Below are 13,968 nucleotides of genomic sequence, written 5' to 3'. Positions count from 1 at the left end.
AATTTTGATTTTGAAAAACAACAACAACAAAAAAAGTGGATATATGTTATGTAGGCTGTGTAAATAAAGAGATAGACTTGGTCAGGAAAAGCTGTTACGATAGGGTGATAGTAGGAGGAATACAAAGATGTGTTTGGAGAAACAGATTGGACCTGGAAAAAATGTATCTATCTGGAGACCAGGATTAACTATTCAGGGTAGCTAATATAATTATCATTGTCTTCATTACATTGTTCCTGTTAGGCTGGAAATCCATCAAACTGAGTGAAAACAGAGTTGATGGATATGACAATCTGGAATCCAATGAGGAGATTGAGGGAGACGCCTTAAGCTGTTTAGTCACAAAATTAAACTATTCAATTGCTAAGTTATTAAATTTATGGCCAAACAAAATGTTTTTAGAAAATATTTTTAAAGCGTTGGAAAATTATATTAATGCTTAGAACTACAGAGATTTTCAGGTAAATTGGTGAATGGTAAAAAAAAAATGGTGGAAAAATGATAATAAAAATGAGAGCACTTCTGACAGCTGCTTGCCTTGCAAAAAGCAGTTTGTGTCTGGCTCTGATTTTACCATTTATACAGCTTTTTATCACATAGTTTATTTAAAACTGAGATCTTTGCCTTTTTGGCTTTAGTACTGTATTTCACTGTGATAAAAAGACGTTCTTGGCCACAGTGTTTGTGATATGTGATATTTTAAAAGCGTGAAAATATAATTAAATCAGTGACCGGAGAGGTCGAGATAATGTTGTGTAAGAATCAGCCATCTCCTTGAAACTCAGAAATGGTAGGCATGTTGTACAAAAAAAATAATTAAATAGAAAAAGTGTGTAAATATATGAAATCCTGTTATTTTTAGGTAAGTATCATGGAATATAATGAAGCAAAATTTGAATAGATCTCTTTTCCAAGGAAAAAAACTAAGGGGTAGCAAAGTGCTTTGAGACTGATATTTAGTCTTAGCAAGTAAAAGCTAAGACTGGTAAAAAAAAGAAAACGATTGAAGGGAAAACAGATGAGCTTTGAGATACAGAAACTATGGGATTTGACAAGTGTGCTTCTCTGAAGCAGAGAGCGATGGCAACATTTTTCCTGGTTCTCTCTCAGTGGGCTGCCATGGAGTTTTGGGATGGCTTCAGGCTGGCATTCAGCAAGGCCAAGGTGCCCGCGCGGCCGCAGGGTCGATGCCTCTCCCGGGCCAGGCAGCTGAAAGGCAGTCGCAGGGTTTCAGCTCTGTGGCGCAGCTCGCCCCAGACTTTAAAGCAGATTTATTTTAAAAATAGGTTTAGTACAGTTGTGTTGTAATTTCTGGAGTATGTATGTTTTTCATATTTGAAAAATAATTTTGATATGTTTAATTGTTTTAGTATAATGTGTTTAATATATTTTAGTATAAATCAGACAGCTAAAGCTGTATATGCAATGGGTATTTATTATACTAAAAACATAATACCCATATGATATACAGCTTTAGCTGTCTGATTTTTCTGGAGTGGTTGATGAAATTTCCTGTCAAAAATCCAAATTAAAAAGTGAGGGCTGCAACTGTGGGCAATGTCTAGTGATGAATAAAACTCAGAAAAGTTCTAAGGTTAAGATATAATTAGGTGCCAGGGAAGAAATTCTGTTTCAGTAAATATCAACAGTCCTAAAACCCTATGCTGTAATTAAGCACAAGTGATAATGCAAGTGTTAATGAGTCAGTATGTTTGCATGGTGTTTTTCCCCTCACAGACACGAAGGAACAGACTCTGAGGCTGACCTGGCAGATGTTATTGTGGTATTAAACAGCTTCAGAAGCAAAATTATCAAAGTCCAAGTATGTAAAGAGATCCTTTCTGTCTGCACTATTTCTTTGTATGAAGCACGAATAATGCTCACATGTCTTAGGCTGTGTTGAATTGGAAGATGCATACTGCAGTATATTACTTAGATATTGTATAATTAAATAGAGAAGGAATGTGTGTTATTTTAATCTAGTAAGTTATACAGCTTGCATGAGAAGTCATTAAATAGTTGTTAATAATTGCATTGTTGTTAAAATATACATTAATGTGCATAGCATGGATAGGATTCATCTCATCTAGCTTAAACTATACATGCATCTGTCTAAGCAATAATACATAGTCTGAACTAGTTGCCTTAACGTCGTTCTGTGGTTCTGGCGAGGAACACAGACCACAGGACTGTTCATCCTGTCTTAAGTGTGTACTGAAAGTCAGGGGGTGAACCTCCATCTAGAACCACCCAGTTCTTTCCAGTGACTGGGGGTGGAGGTGAGGGTGTTCAATGAAGATGCTCAAGTTTTTGGAAGCTAAAGTTAGATCCACTAAATTCTTCTGTGCGTCACCAAATTTAGATAAATGACATTCTGTTATGTAATGATGCATTAAAAGTAGATAATGAAAAGTAAGTTATTTTAAGGAGAAAGAACCTCACAGGATTATGTGTTCTCTACTTTTTTTTGGTAAAGATTTATGGGTAGGTACACATGGCACGTTATATCCTGCTTTTAGACTTTGAGATGGAGAGAAAACAAGGTAAACATAAATAGAAAGAGGAAATTAAGCAAAACATATTTTTCCCAAGTCTCTTTCCCATTCCTATAACTGAAGGTTTCCAGGATCATGAAAAATATGTAACCCTCTGTGAGGGGTGTGGAGCCACAGAGAAAAGGGATACCATTTGGATGAAAATAGGATAATTATTTTAAGCATAAGGTCATGCATGTTAAGCTAACAACAAGAATATATTATATTATGTCTGATTTAAATTTATTTTAACTATAGAATCACCTCCATTCTGTGTAGGATATGCCTTCAGGAGCATTAGCTAAAAGGACACACGATTTAGCATGCATAGAAATATTTGCATTAACCTGACAGTATACAAAAATGAAAATAATATGAGTATAATTGAATATATTCCAATCCTAAAAACTATTCAAGTTTCAAAAATAATAGTCTTTTAATTTGGAGCCTTTAGTAAGCATCAATGGAAAACAGTAAAATCCTGTAAGTTATATGGCACAGTGACAGATTTGTCTCATTCTTGTGAACAGGTTATGAACAGGCAAATTCCCTTCTCCCAACCCTTTCCACCTTTCCTCTATCAACTGATGTCGGATCAAAAAATCATGAGTTCATGTTTCACCGAAGAGGGAAATGAGACAACTGACCGTAATTTTAGTTCCTCTTTGCATGAATAAGCACAGAGGGCTTGAACGTGCCATTATATTTGAGATAGGAATCCCCATTTAGTCTCTAGTAATTGATTACTTTGCTTCTCCTTACAGTAAGTTCTGTACAAAATACTTCAAAATGTGAGGTAACATTTTACCAATTTGTTTCAATGCAGTTCTGTAATTACTGAAATAGAAATTGGTAAGCTTGTAGTCCAGCTAACCAGTAAGAGTGCCAGAATTAGATATATCTAGTGAAGTAATAATTTTCAGCTAACTTTGCAAATTATATGAATTAACTCATTTATTTTAATGAATAGGTACAGAAAAAGTCTGATAAAATGAATGAAGAGCTCCTCACTGATGGCATAACAGAAAAAAAAGAACATTTGGACTCAGTTACAAGGTAGTGAATGATTTGCTTATACTTAAACTGTGCCAGGAGTTGTTTATTATTATGAATAGCATAAATGTTCTGTAATTGATGGTAATAAAAATATGTAGAAAAGGCTGAGTGGTATCCCAAGGGATTTATAATAGACTTAAATGTCGAAAAGACAAACTAATGTCTGGTGTATCTCATTAGTTATTTCTTCTTTTGTCTCTCCCTGCCATTTCTAGTTGTTGTTTATTTTCTCTATCAAAATTGTTTTTATTTTGTTGTGGCAGGGAATCAATCTCAGTAGGAAAATCTCAACCACTAATGTGGCAGTCAGATGTAGTAAATTGAATGTTGAAAAACAGGCTAGGATACTGCTCTATACTTCAGAAAAGCTCAAGAAATGTCTTCATATTTATCAATCAAATAGCTTTTCCTTTAAAGTTTGCCTTTATTATAAATTCTTATGCAAAGCATGTTTAAGCATGTTTCCAGGTGCTCATAATGTTGCTCACAATTCTGTTGTTTGTTTTGGGCTGATGTTTTTTAATTGGAATTCCAATTTTATTCCAAAAATAAAAATTGTCATGAAATTGTTAAATCATTTTTAGAATGAAATTATGGCAAAAAACGGGATGTTATATCTCTGTTGTTAAAAAAAAAAAAAAAAGACTGTGTTTTTTAGTACGCTAATGCATCCGAGCTGTGATCAGAACATAGGAGTGTTTCTGAGACATGTTAGTTATCCCTCTGGGAATATTTCAGTGAGATGACCTTTCTTGGCCTGGTCACCCGGCTGCTATAAAGAGCAGGAGAGTGGTCACTAAATCTGGGGCCATACGTGGTGCAGCCGTGTGCGTGGGGGCTGCTCTGCGTTTGAGTGTGCATCACCAAGCATCACTGAGCTCTACCTCTGCATGAAACCCTGCTGTGCTCACGTGGCCGTGCAGACATCCTCACTAAAATGTGTTGGGTCTTGCGAAAGGGAGCGCATGCGAGGGAATCTCCAAAAATAATTGCTGTTTTAAAATTCCTCAAGATGTTTTGGCTTTGTGTGTTTCTTATTTGTGTTTGTTGAAATGCCGAGCACTTGTCAATTTGGATTCTGTTTGATACAAAAAAAAAACAAATGCAGCTGTTCTATGATTTGTCCTGAGTGACTGGGTGCTGATGATACAGAAGGTGAGATGGTGTTCCCAAAAGATTCCAGTGCTACAGGCGTGCACAGTGGAAGTGGAATATAATTTTATTCAGTTACTGTAGGATGTTAACTTTGTATAGTCTCTGTATTTTGATTCTTTACAAGCTGAATTATAATGCCATAATATATTGTTTCTGCAGAATGTCCATTTTTATAATTTGGGTTTCAATTTTGTGTTTTTCTTTAAGTTTTTCAGAAGAAATTCCAACAGAAGAGATGGAAAAGAGAAGTGATATTCTTAATATTTTTTCAGTTGCTTCAGGACATCTATATGAACGTTTTTTAAGGTAAGAAAAGGGAAACAAGATTTTCAGAGAATATTGTAGATGTTCATGCTAAAATTAAATTGCTTTAAAAAGATAATTTATTTAAAAAAGCATAAAGAACAGATTGTTAAAACATAGAAAAGTTGTATACAGTGAGGACTAAATTCAGCTTTCTCTGAAGACCAAGTGGTAGAACGTATAGATGCTTAAAAATATGATTCCTTTTTGGTGAAAGGAAAATATTCCTCATGCCTTTCATGAGTACATGGACTAAGTGTGAACACAGAGGATGAAGTAGAGCTGCTCTATGAATTTGCAGCACTACTGATTTCTTTAGAGTTCTCTCTGCTCATGTCTGGTCCAAACTGTGAATACTAATATATACACATATATGACACCTATATACCTCTCAGAGAAGTATTCAATAGGCAGTGACTGCTTTGAAGGAACTTTCACAGTGGAGTCTGGTCTGTTCGCAGTTGTGTGTCTGTTCCTTTTCTGACTTCTGTATTTCTACACAGGTGTCAGATTTAGTGATATTCTTACCCTGAAATGGAATTTCATAACTCTTTCATGCATCCATATTTGGAAAGTGGAATTCTGTACGTTTAATCTATATTTCTTCGTAGGTCTGACTGACTTTGAATATTCATTGTTCTTTCCTCCAGGATTCTTTCATAAGCTACCCACAACAACCTTCATAAGGGAAAAGACTCATTATTTATTTTCTTCTCAACATCATTATTTATCTTTTTCCACATACCTAGAGTTTCTTAACATTTATCTGTGGTTTCTCCAAAGTTTCTTAACTGGAGTTGTACTATCCCTTTCCCACTGTTTTTCTTTTCAGCTACCCACTAATCTCAGCCAATAACATTCTAAAATAAATCATCTCAGTAGCCAAGTTAACAGATGGTATTAATCACTACTCTAATTCTGTCAGGTATCTGTCTTAGAAATAAACTTATTAGCAGATCAACTTTTAAAAGTATTTCTTCTAATATTGATTAGCCAGTGTGGATCAAATAAATCTGACAAAGTGGTGCTGAATGCACACCCTTTTTAAAGCATTTATTAAAAACAGAAATTGCTGCTTGAACTGGGATAACACACATGATAATTAGAAAGTTTTAGCACCTTTTTAGGCATAGTTGAAATACCATGACACGTGTATTTGTTTGTTTATTATAGACTTATGTTTTCACAGAATAATGATGCTTTCTGTTCTGCGCCATACAAAAACACCTGTTAAATTTTGGTTTCTGAAAAACTATCTCTCCCCGACATTCAAGGTACAAGAAATGCCTTCCCTTCATTAATTTTTCTTATTAATTCTCCATAGTTAAATAAAAGTTATTAGAGATGAATAATTATGTAATATAAAATTAAATTTTCACAGTTGGAAATTGTCTCTGAATGTATTAAATACTGATAGACATTTTTAAAACTCTCAAGGGTAAAGTTCTTCTTTTCTGGGACCCAAAGCTGAGTGGTATATTATAATAATTCATTATTTTCTGACAGATTTTTATTAGCTCGAAAGAAATACTTTTTTATTTATGAAGTTGAAGATACTGCTAGAGCTAAAGAAATATTTTAACAGAATAACTCATGCGATTCATAAGGTCAACAGAGCTGCAACTGTTCTACAACATTTTCTCCTTTTCCTTTTAAGTGTTTGTTTGTCTCATACACATGCAACTAATATTTTCTGGATCTTCTAGGAAGTTATCCCTCACATGGCTAAGAAGTACGGATTCAGGTATGAGTTAGTGCAGTACAAGTGGCCCCGCTGGTTGTATCAACAGACAGAAAAGCAAAGAATTATCTGGGGCTACAAAATTCTTTTTTTGGATGTTCTTTTCCCTTTGGCTGTGGATAAAATAATATTTGTCGATGCTGATCAGGTAAGAAAAAGTAATACTGTATAAATGCATCAAGGTGTTTTGGGGGTTTTTTTTGTTTTTTTTTGTGTGTTTTTTTTTGTGTGGTTTTTTTTTTTTTTGGTTTAAATTGCTCTAGTTTTATTCCTGGTGGTAGCTGCATCCCAGTGTTGGTCTCCTAAGACTACTGCAGCTGTGTGAGCAGAGGCAGTAGTGATGCATAACATGGACCATGTCATCTCACCTGTCTTCAGCCCTCCAGCAGCTGAAAGTGCCATCCCACCTAATTGCCCCAAGTAGCCTCTAATGGCACTGAAGAGACAAAGGCACCTGGAGGGGTTTGTGCCATCGTGAAGAGGCCTAAAGATTTAAAAAAGTGTTAAATTGTTTTGATGCCTTAATCTTTTGAGTGCCCAAGTTCATGTAACAAGGAAGGGGATTTTTTTAGAAGGGACATGCTCAGTAGGTTCTGAAAATTATACATCAAGGAGTATTGTACAACCAAAACTCTGCGCTGTAAATTAAATTAAAAATATGTTGTTTTAATTTGCTTATTGAATATGATCCACAGATGGCCACAGAATAAACTTTTTTGCCTTTTTTTTTTTTTTTACTGGATAGTAACTAAGTTGCATGCTAATGGAATAGTGAGTAGTTTCTTAGTTTTTTAAAAAAAATAAAATTAAGCACCAGAAATCTTGCCTCTGTCACAGCATTCTTTACAAACATTAAAAATTATAAAAGTAAATGCAGGTTTTCTTTTATTTAGATTGTGCGAAGTGACTTGAAAGAACTTAGAGATCTGAATCTAAATGGAGCTCCCTATGGATACACTCCTTTCTGTGACAGCCGTAGAGAAATGGACGGCTACCGTTTCTGGAAATCGGGATACTGGGCATCACATCTTGGGAAAAGGAAATACCACATTAGGTAGGAAAACATCTATATATTTTTTGCAGTTTGTGACATTGTTTAAAATGTTGCTTATGATCATTGGGGCATTCAAAACATGCATGATAATAGCTCTCAAGCTACGGCATGAATTCAGGTGATACACTGACTTCACTTCTTTTATAAGAGTTTTACCTATTTTCAGAAAATTATATTCTTTTAACATGCAGGCCATATTGGTTTCTCATGATTTATTTCATTAAAGTTATCGATAAAAAGGTGAAACTGCCTATTTTTTTTTTCCTGTAGCGCCTTATATGTCGTGGATCTGAAGAAGTTCCGGAAGATTGCGGCAGGAGACAGGCTCCGGGGCCAGTACCAGGCTCTTAGTCAAGATCCAAACAGTCTGTCCAATCTAGATCAGGTATAGAGGGGTTCAATCACCAATCTGTTTTGTCTTTTGTTTTCTTACTTTTCTCAAGGTGCACTGGATTATTCTGCTTTTCCCAAATACATATTAAATAATGCTCAAGCTAGTTGCCACGAACGCTTGCTGTGTGTTATGAGCACAGTTAGAAAACGGAATACTGAACTACTTTAAATGATCCTCTTACATGAAGAGCACTGAGGAAAAAATAGCAGGGGAAAAATGTACCCAGACTGTATTGCACTGTTGTCCTTTGTTTGTAGTTGCTTTTTTTACCTTTGGCCTTTTCTAATGATAATCATCATCCTCCCTCACCTCTTTCCTAACCTGCCTGCAGGGTGGCACCTGAGGCAGATTTGGGCCTCCTTTAAAATGATCCAGGTTATCTGATCAAGTGTGGAAACCTGTTGAAGAACAACCTTTAAATGTTGCTTGTGAAACAACTGCACAAATGAAGTTCTCCATTTCAGACACTTACTTATTTTGAATGAAGAAGAATTTTGGCGCTTAGAACAAAAGCAACCTGTTTTTACCCTTGTTCATTATTTTTTCTGGCTCACAGATATTTCCTACCTCATCTTCTGGATGTATTTTAGTGTTTTTGACATTAAGTCACTTTTTTGAAAGGAGAAGCATCTATTTTTTCTAAACATATTTACTTCTATTTTCTTTAAACCCTAGAATTAGTAGCTGGGTTTTTTTGCTTTTTACTCCATATAACATTTTGTAAATTCAAAACCTAGTTACTAACTCAGGAACTGTGATTTCATTTAGAAAGCAAGAGAATGGAGGTCTCTTCTTTCTTGGAATTGAGATGATGATAAACTATTTATTTTATCTGTGTAAAATTCATTGAAGATTTTCAGAAATTTACGTTAATGTTTAAATGGCTTGATTCTCAGGTTACTGCTATTTTTTTTTGTTGTTGTTCTAAAGTCAAAATAGTTCAGTATTTCTATTTCTGTATTTAAATTATATGCTACTTATAATGCATCTATATATGTTTTATTCTGTCATTTTAATAGTGTGAATTGACAAAAAAAAAAAAAGACATGACTAGTATGTCTTTGGGTGCTGACATTTATTTTTTAAGTACAACATAGGGGTTGTGCATGCAAAGAAGCTGATGTATGAATGTACCAATGACACCTGTGCTATTCTTAGTGGTGGCCAGGGTGCATGCAGTGTATGATTGCCTGTGAACTTCATTTATTTTTAAATGCTGTTCCCTGCATCAGCATGTATGGATATACATTCAGTGTTTTCATCAACCTTTCCTATATTGAGAGTACCTCACTATATAATAGAGGTGCAAAACAAGAACATCTAAGTGAAGTAAGCAAGCCAGAATAGTGGTTTAATGGCTTTTCCTTTTCAGCTTTGTATTTCAGGAAACTGTTTTCCTAAAAGGAATCTAAATTCAGAGTGGTGACAGAATGCTTGGTTATCAGCATTTGACCTGTTCTTGCAGATCTGAGGACAGGAAGGTTGTTACATTTATGTTTTAATAATTTCACACTGTTTAATTCTGTCAAGCAGTACTTTAATTCAGATGTCGCCTGTCTTATACCGTAACAGTACTATTACTTATGTCTGTCTTGGCTTGACATAAGTATGAGAAAAAATTAATTAACTTGAGAAATAAGAGGTAGAATTGGCCACAAAGTATTGCCCATTTTGAATCTACTTGAAAAAGATGTAGAGCATGATGAGCATGGAGAAGGAAATGTAAGAACACTTTGCAGAAATGATGATAGATACTCTCTGGAGTCTCCTTTAAGAAATTGGACTGCAGTTCAGCTCTTGATAATCCCTTACATCAAAATCCAGGGCTAACTTGTGCTTTTACAAATCTGTGCAGGATCTGCCCAATAATATGATTCATCAAGTAGCTATTAAGTCTCTCCCTCAGGAATGGCTTTGGTGTGAGACCTGGTGTGATGATGAATCCAAGAAAAAGGCTAAAACAATAGACTTGGTGAGTTGATTCTAAGTTTAGTGACTTTTATAGATTAAAATATTGGCTATAATTGCTGTGACCTTTGAGATTTACAGATGTGATATCATGGAGTCAGCCTCACTGGGACACAAGATCCATTTAGATAAATGCATGAATAGAGGTACATGAAGTAGGTTTTCTCCTTTCCTGAGACCTCTCCCTCGTGCTGTGTGTGACCAAATTTACTTATGTTCGAGCTGAAAACTGTACCAAAAAAAGTTCTGCTCTGACATTTTTTCTCCCCCTGCATACTTTTAACAGTCCCCAGTCAGTGTGATGTGATACTCAGAGCCAGAAATACTGGGGAAAAAAAATTAGAATCCTCTACACAAATTAAGTGTCTAGATAATTTATCTTGTTTTCTTTGTGACTTGACAATTTTTAAAATAAGGTGAGGTTTTTTTTGTGTCCCATACATGGGCACTTTCCTAGAAAGTGATAGATTAAAATGAATTTCTAGGCCATCTTCCAGTATCTTTAAGCTACTGAAAAATACCTTTTATCATGTCTGCAGCTTGTCCTCACTGACGCTGATTCGCTTACGGTTTCTCGGAAAGGTGCTGTTATCACATTTGTTTTATTTACCCATAATGTGTTTTAAACTTTCAGTGCAACAATCCCCAAACCAAAGAACCCAAGTTACAGGCTGCTGCCAGGATAGTTCCTGAGTGGGTTGAGTATGACTCTGAGATACGGAAGTTAATAGAAAAAATTGAAGCAGAGAACAAAAATCGAACATCATTCTTTCAAAAAGGTGATTTATATGCATATTCATCTGTAACCGCTTTAAAATAGTTACTAATACGATTGAAATGAAGATAGTAGTCAGTACTAATGTTTTATTATTGTATTCATGTTATTTTCCCTGCTCTTAGAGAATTTATTTTTTAGAAGACATATGATGCTTTTCTACACAGGAGTTACATTAAGAGTATAAAATATTTTGTTTCATGCCAAAATCTAAGAGAACAAATTCTTGTCATGTTGTATTTATAGACAACAAACACAACCAACTATTCCATGTGATTTGGTCAACAAGTATTAACTGTAAAGCACATGAGCTTTGCATTCTGTGAGGCCTTAACCCAATGTGTTTCAACTCAAGCAGGCTGCTAAGCAGTAGGTTACGGAGTCTCTGTTTGAAATATAAAGATCTGTTAGTTCACAGAAAATTTTTCTGTATTTATTTACTTACTTATAGTATATAATCTTTTTACCTGAAACTTGCTTGAAAGCCCCTTGTGTAATTCCCTAGTGTGATAACTGGTAGTTTGCTATTCTAATTCACATTTCTCTGTACTATTAGCCCTGTGCATATTCTGTTTATAAAATGTGAGAGATTTGTAAAATACAACACCAAGAACTGCCAAGTATTGAACCTTGCAGGTAAATGGGATGATGATAGTTGATACCTGCAGGTTTGTCTCAGCTTCCCTTCCCTGTGTGGGCTGAGTTGTCCCCTTCACTTTATCACAGTTTCACAGTCCCAGACAGCGAAGCCCCTCTGTTACTCGTCCACTCCAGAAATGTCCTAGTCACTGTCTCTTTTTCCAGTAGTTTTTCTGTTTTCAGCCACAGGTTCCAGGTTTCCTGGCCTGTATCAGGCTCCAGTCCCGTTTTCCTTCCTGTCACCCCACGTGCCCGTGTGCTCTGCTCAGAGCCCCCAAAGCAGCTGCACTTGGGCCCTTTTCCTCTTCATGTCCCCCAGACCAGAGCGGGGGGACTGAGAGCACCAAAACTGGGACTCCTGTTTCTAGACAGGAGTCGCTGGGAAAAGGTGGTGGGAAGGCCGCAGCGCTTCTCCGAGCTGGAGTTTCCTGGTACATTTATTATAACGTGGCCACGAACGGGCCTGTTCTCACCGGGATAGAAACAGGCAGATCTCTGCTGCAACACGTGGGAATGCTACAGCTTCTCACGTGAGAGATAACGGAGCATCTTCATGGGCAAACTGGTATATTTTGTTCCTAACTCCTTTCAGAAGAGGCTGAATTTCTCAGATATAAACAAAACTGGTCATTATCTCTTACATAATTGTTTTTATTTTTGGTTACAGGTTTTAAGCACGATGAACTTTAGCATCACCTGTAAACAGCCACGGTGACAGCTCAGGAGTTTTCTGTGGAAGACCGAATGGAAGATGTGAATATTACATTGATGCTGTTGTTGTTAACATTCTTCAATATGAAGTCAAATATTTTATAACTTATAAAGTTATTTAAAAGCTTTAAGTGAAAGGAAAAGAAGAGACAATCCCCAGGTACTTGATTTTTGAAGCAGTACAGAGTATCTTTCCTAATTTGTTGATTTTTATTTTCCTTCTCTAAAAGTCAGTACCTGCAAGTTGTTTCCACTCAGTTTTAATCATTGCGATTCTGTTTAGAATTTGAAATAAAATAATAAAATACTTAATGGATTCTATTGATGGTGTTTACTGTAATTTTTTAAATATGTGCTCACATAACTTGATCTCATGGGACACTGGCAGTCAAAAAGTTCTTTCAGTTTTCATATTTGAAAATTGACAATTTATTAAATTGAAATCCAGTATCTTAAATACACTGTTGCTTAGGCTTCCTGTTTCCAAAACAGACTGGCTATTAGCACAAATTCTTTTAAGAACACCTTGATGCAGTCGCTCCATCTGATTGTCTATAACTGCAGAAGGTAACGCAGTTTGCACAAAGTGGGCGAATCTCCATCACCCACTCGGTGATCATCGACCGTCTCCAGCAGTTTTGTAATATTTGCACACTGCCAAATAACTGAATAAATGATACGAAAAATGAAGCATGTTTTGTGTGCACTGACATTGCTCCCACATATGGGTTATTTAAAATTGCCTGTGATAAGAGCACATCTTTAGAATCGTGCTTTACAGAAATGCTTCAAGTCTTAGTAATGCGCAATAGGCAAATTCTTCACTGGATTTTATACTTATCTCTGGATTATGTTTATGCCTTTAGTAGCCTTAATTTTTTGAATAATACAGCTTGAACGTGTCACATGTGGATTTTGAAAGGTTGATTTGGTAGGCATTTTCTCTGCAAGAAACACCCAGTGGAATATTTCTATGTAATCAGGTAATACTCACTTCAGCCCTCTTTAGTTATCCCATTTCACTCCAGTATTTGTCTTGTTACACTTCTCCAACATGATACTTAAGACTGTCAGACCATGAGTGAAACATTAAACATATGCTTTAAGTTAGTGCATTTTACAACATACAAACGGGCCTATAATAGACTGAGCAGATATGTGCACAGTTACTGTAAATGCAGCGTGTGGCAGGATGACAGCTGATGCCCCATATATAAAGAAGAAAAGAAAATATTGGTTGAATGCTAGGTGGGGCTATTTTTTTAAAAACTTACATTCTGGTGCTTAATTTGCAGCAGTTTTAAAAAATTAATGTCTTGGAGTTTCATACTTAAAGCATACATTGGAAAACTCTTTTCAACCAGAAGTTAAAGGTTCAGTATCCTTAAGAAACCTCTCATTATGACTCTCTGCGTGGGAAATTTCTCATATGCAGCATAAAAGATGGGGATAATTTAGGCAGTGATTTCATGTTCATTTGATGTGTACCATTCTGTCCTTTTATTTGAGATTCGATTACTTCTGCTTTAAAAAGAGCTGTCTCCTTAAAAAAAAAAATCCTTCAGATTATTTAAACAATTAGAATATAATTTGTGAAAAATGTAATTTGCTGGAGAGACTTTGAAGGTTTAAAAGGTT

At 35.6% G+C, this 13,968-nt stretch overlaps 1 protein-coding gene across 1 annotated transcript in view; it reads left to right on the top strand.

The window, feature by feature from the left end:
- UGGT2 (UDP-glucose glycoprotein glucosyltransferase 2) overlaps positions 1-12,475 on the top strand; it is a 70,090-nt gene extending 57,615 nt beyond the window's left edge. Inside the window, exons 30-39 of the mRNA XM_088523347.1 lie at positions 1,738-1,822; positions 3,505-3,590; positions 4,953-5,051; positions 6,238-6,322; positions 6,755-6,937; positions 7,683-7,843; positions 8,114-8,228; positions 10,093-10,209; positions 10,840-10,984; positions 12,287-12,475. Coding sequence (XP_088379473.1) covers positions 1,738-1,822; positions 3,505-3,590; positions 4,953-5,051; positions 6,238-6,322; positions 6,755-6,937; positions 7,683-7,843; positions 8,114-8,228; positions 10,093-10,209; positions 10,840-10,984; positions 12,287-12,309 — 1,099 coding nt within the window. The 3' untranslated portion in view covers positions 12,310-12,475. The remainder of the gene's footprint in view (positions 1-1,737; positions 1,823-3,504; positions 3,591-4,952; positions 5,052-6,237; positions 6,323-6,754; positions 6,938-7,682; positions 7,844-8,113; positions 8,229-10,092; positions 10,210-10,839; positions 10,985-12,286) is intronic.
- The last annotated feature ends 1,493 nt before the right edge of the window (positions 12,476-13,968 follow it).

The sequence above is a fragment of the Tinamus guttatus genome, unplaced genomic scaffold (genome assembly GCF_059628265.1).
Source record: "Tinamus guttatus ecotype Peru unplaced genomic scaffold, ASM5962826v1 Tinamus_guttatus_pri_ptg000180l, whole genome shotgun sequence".
NCBI classification, from domain to species: domain Eukaryota; kingdom Metazoa; phylum Chordata; class Aves; order Tinamiformes; family Tinamidae; genus Tinamus; species Tinamus guttatus.
This window is presented reverse-complemented; position numbering and strand designations above follow the sequence as displayed.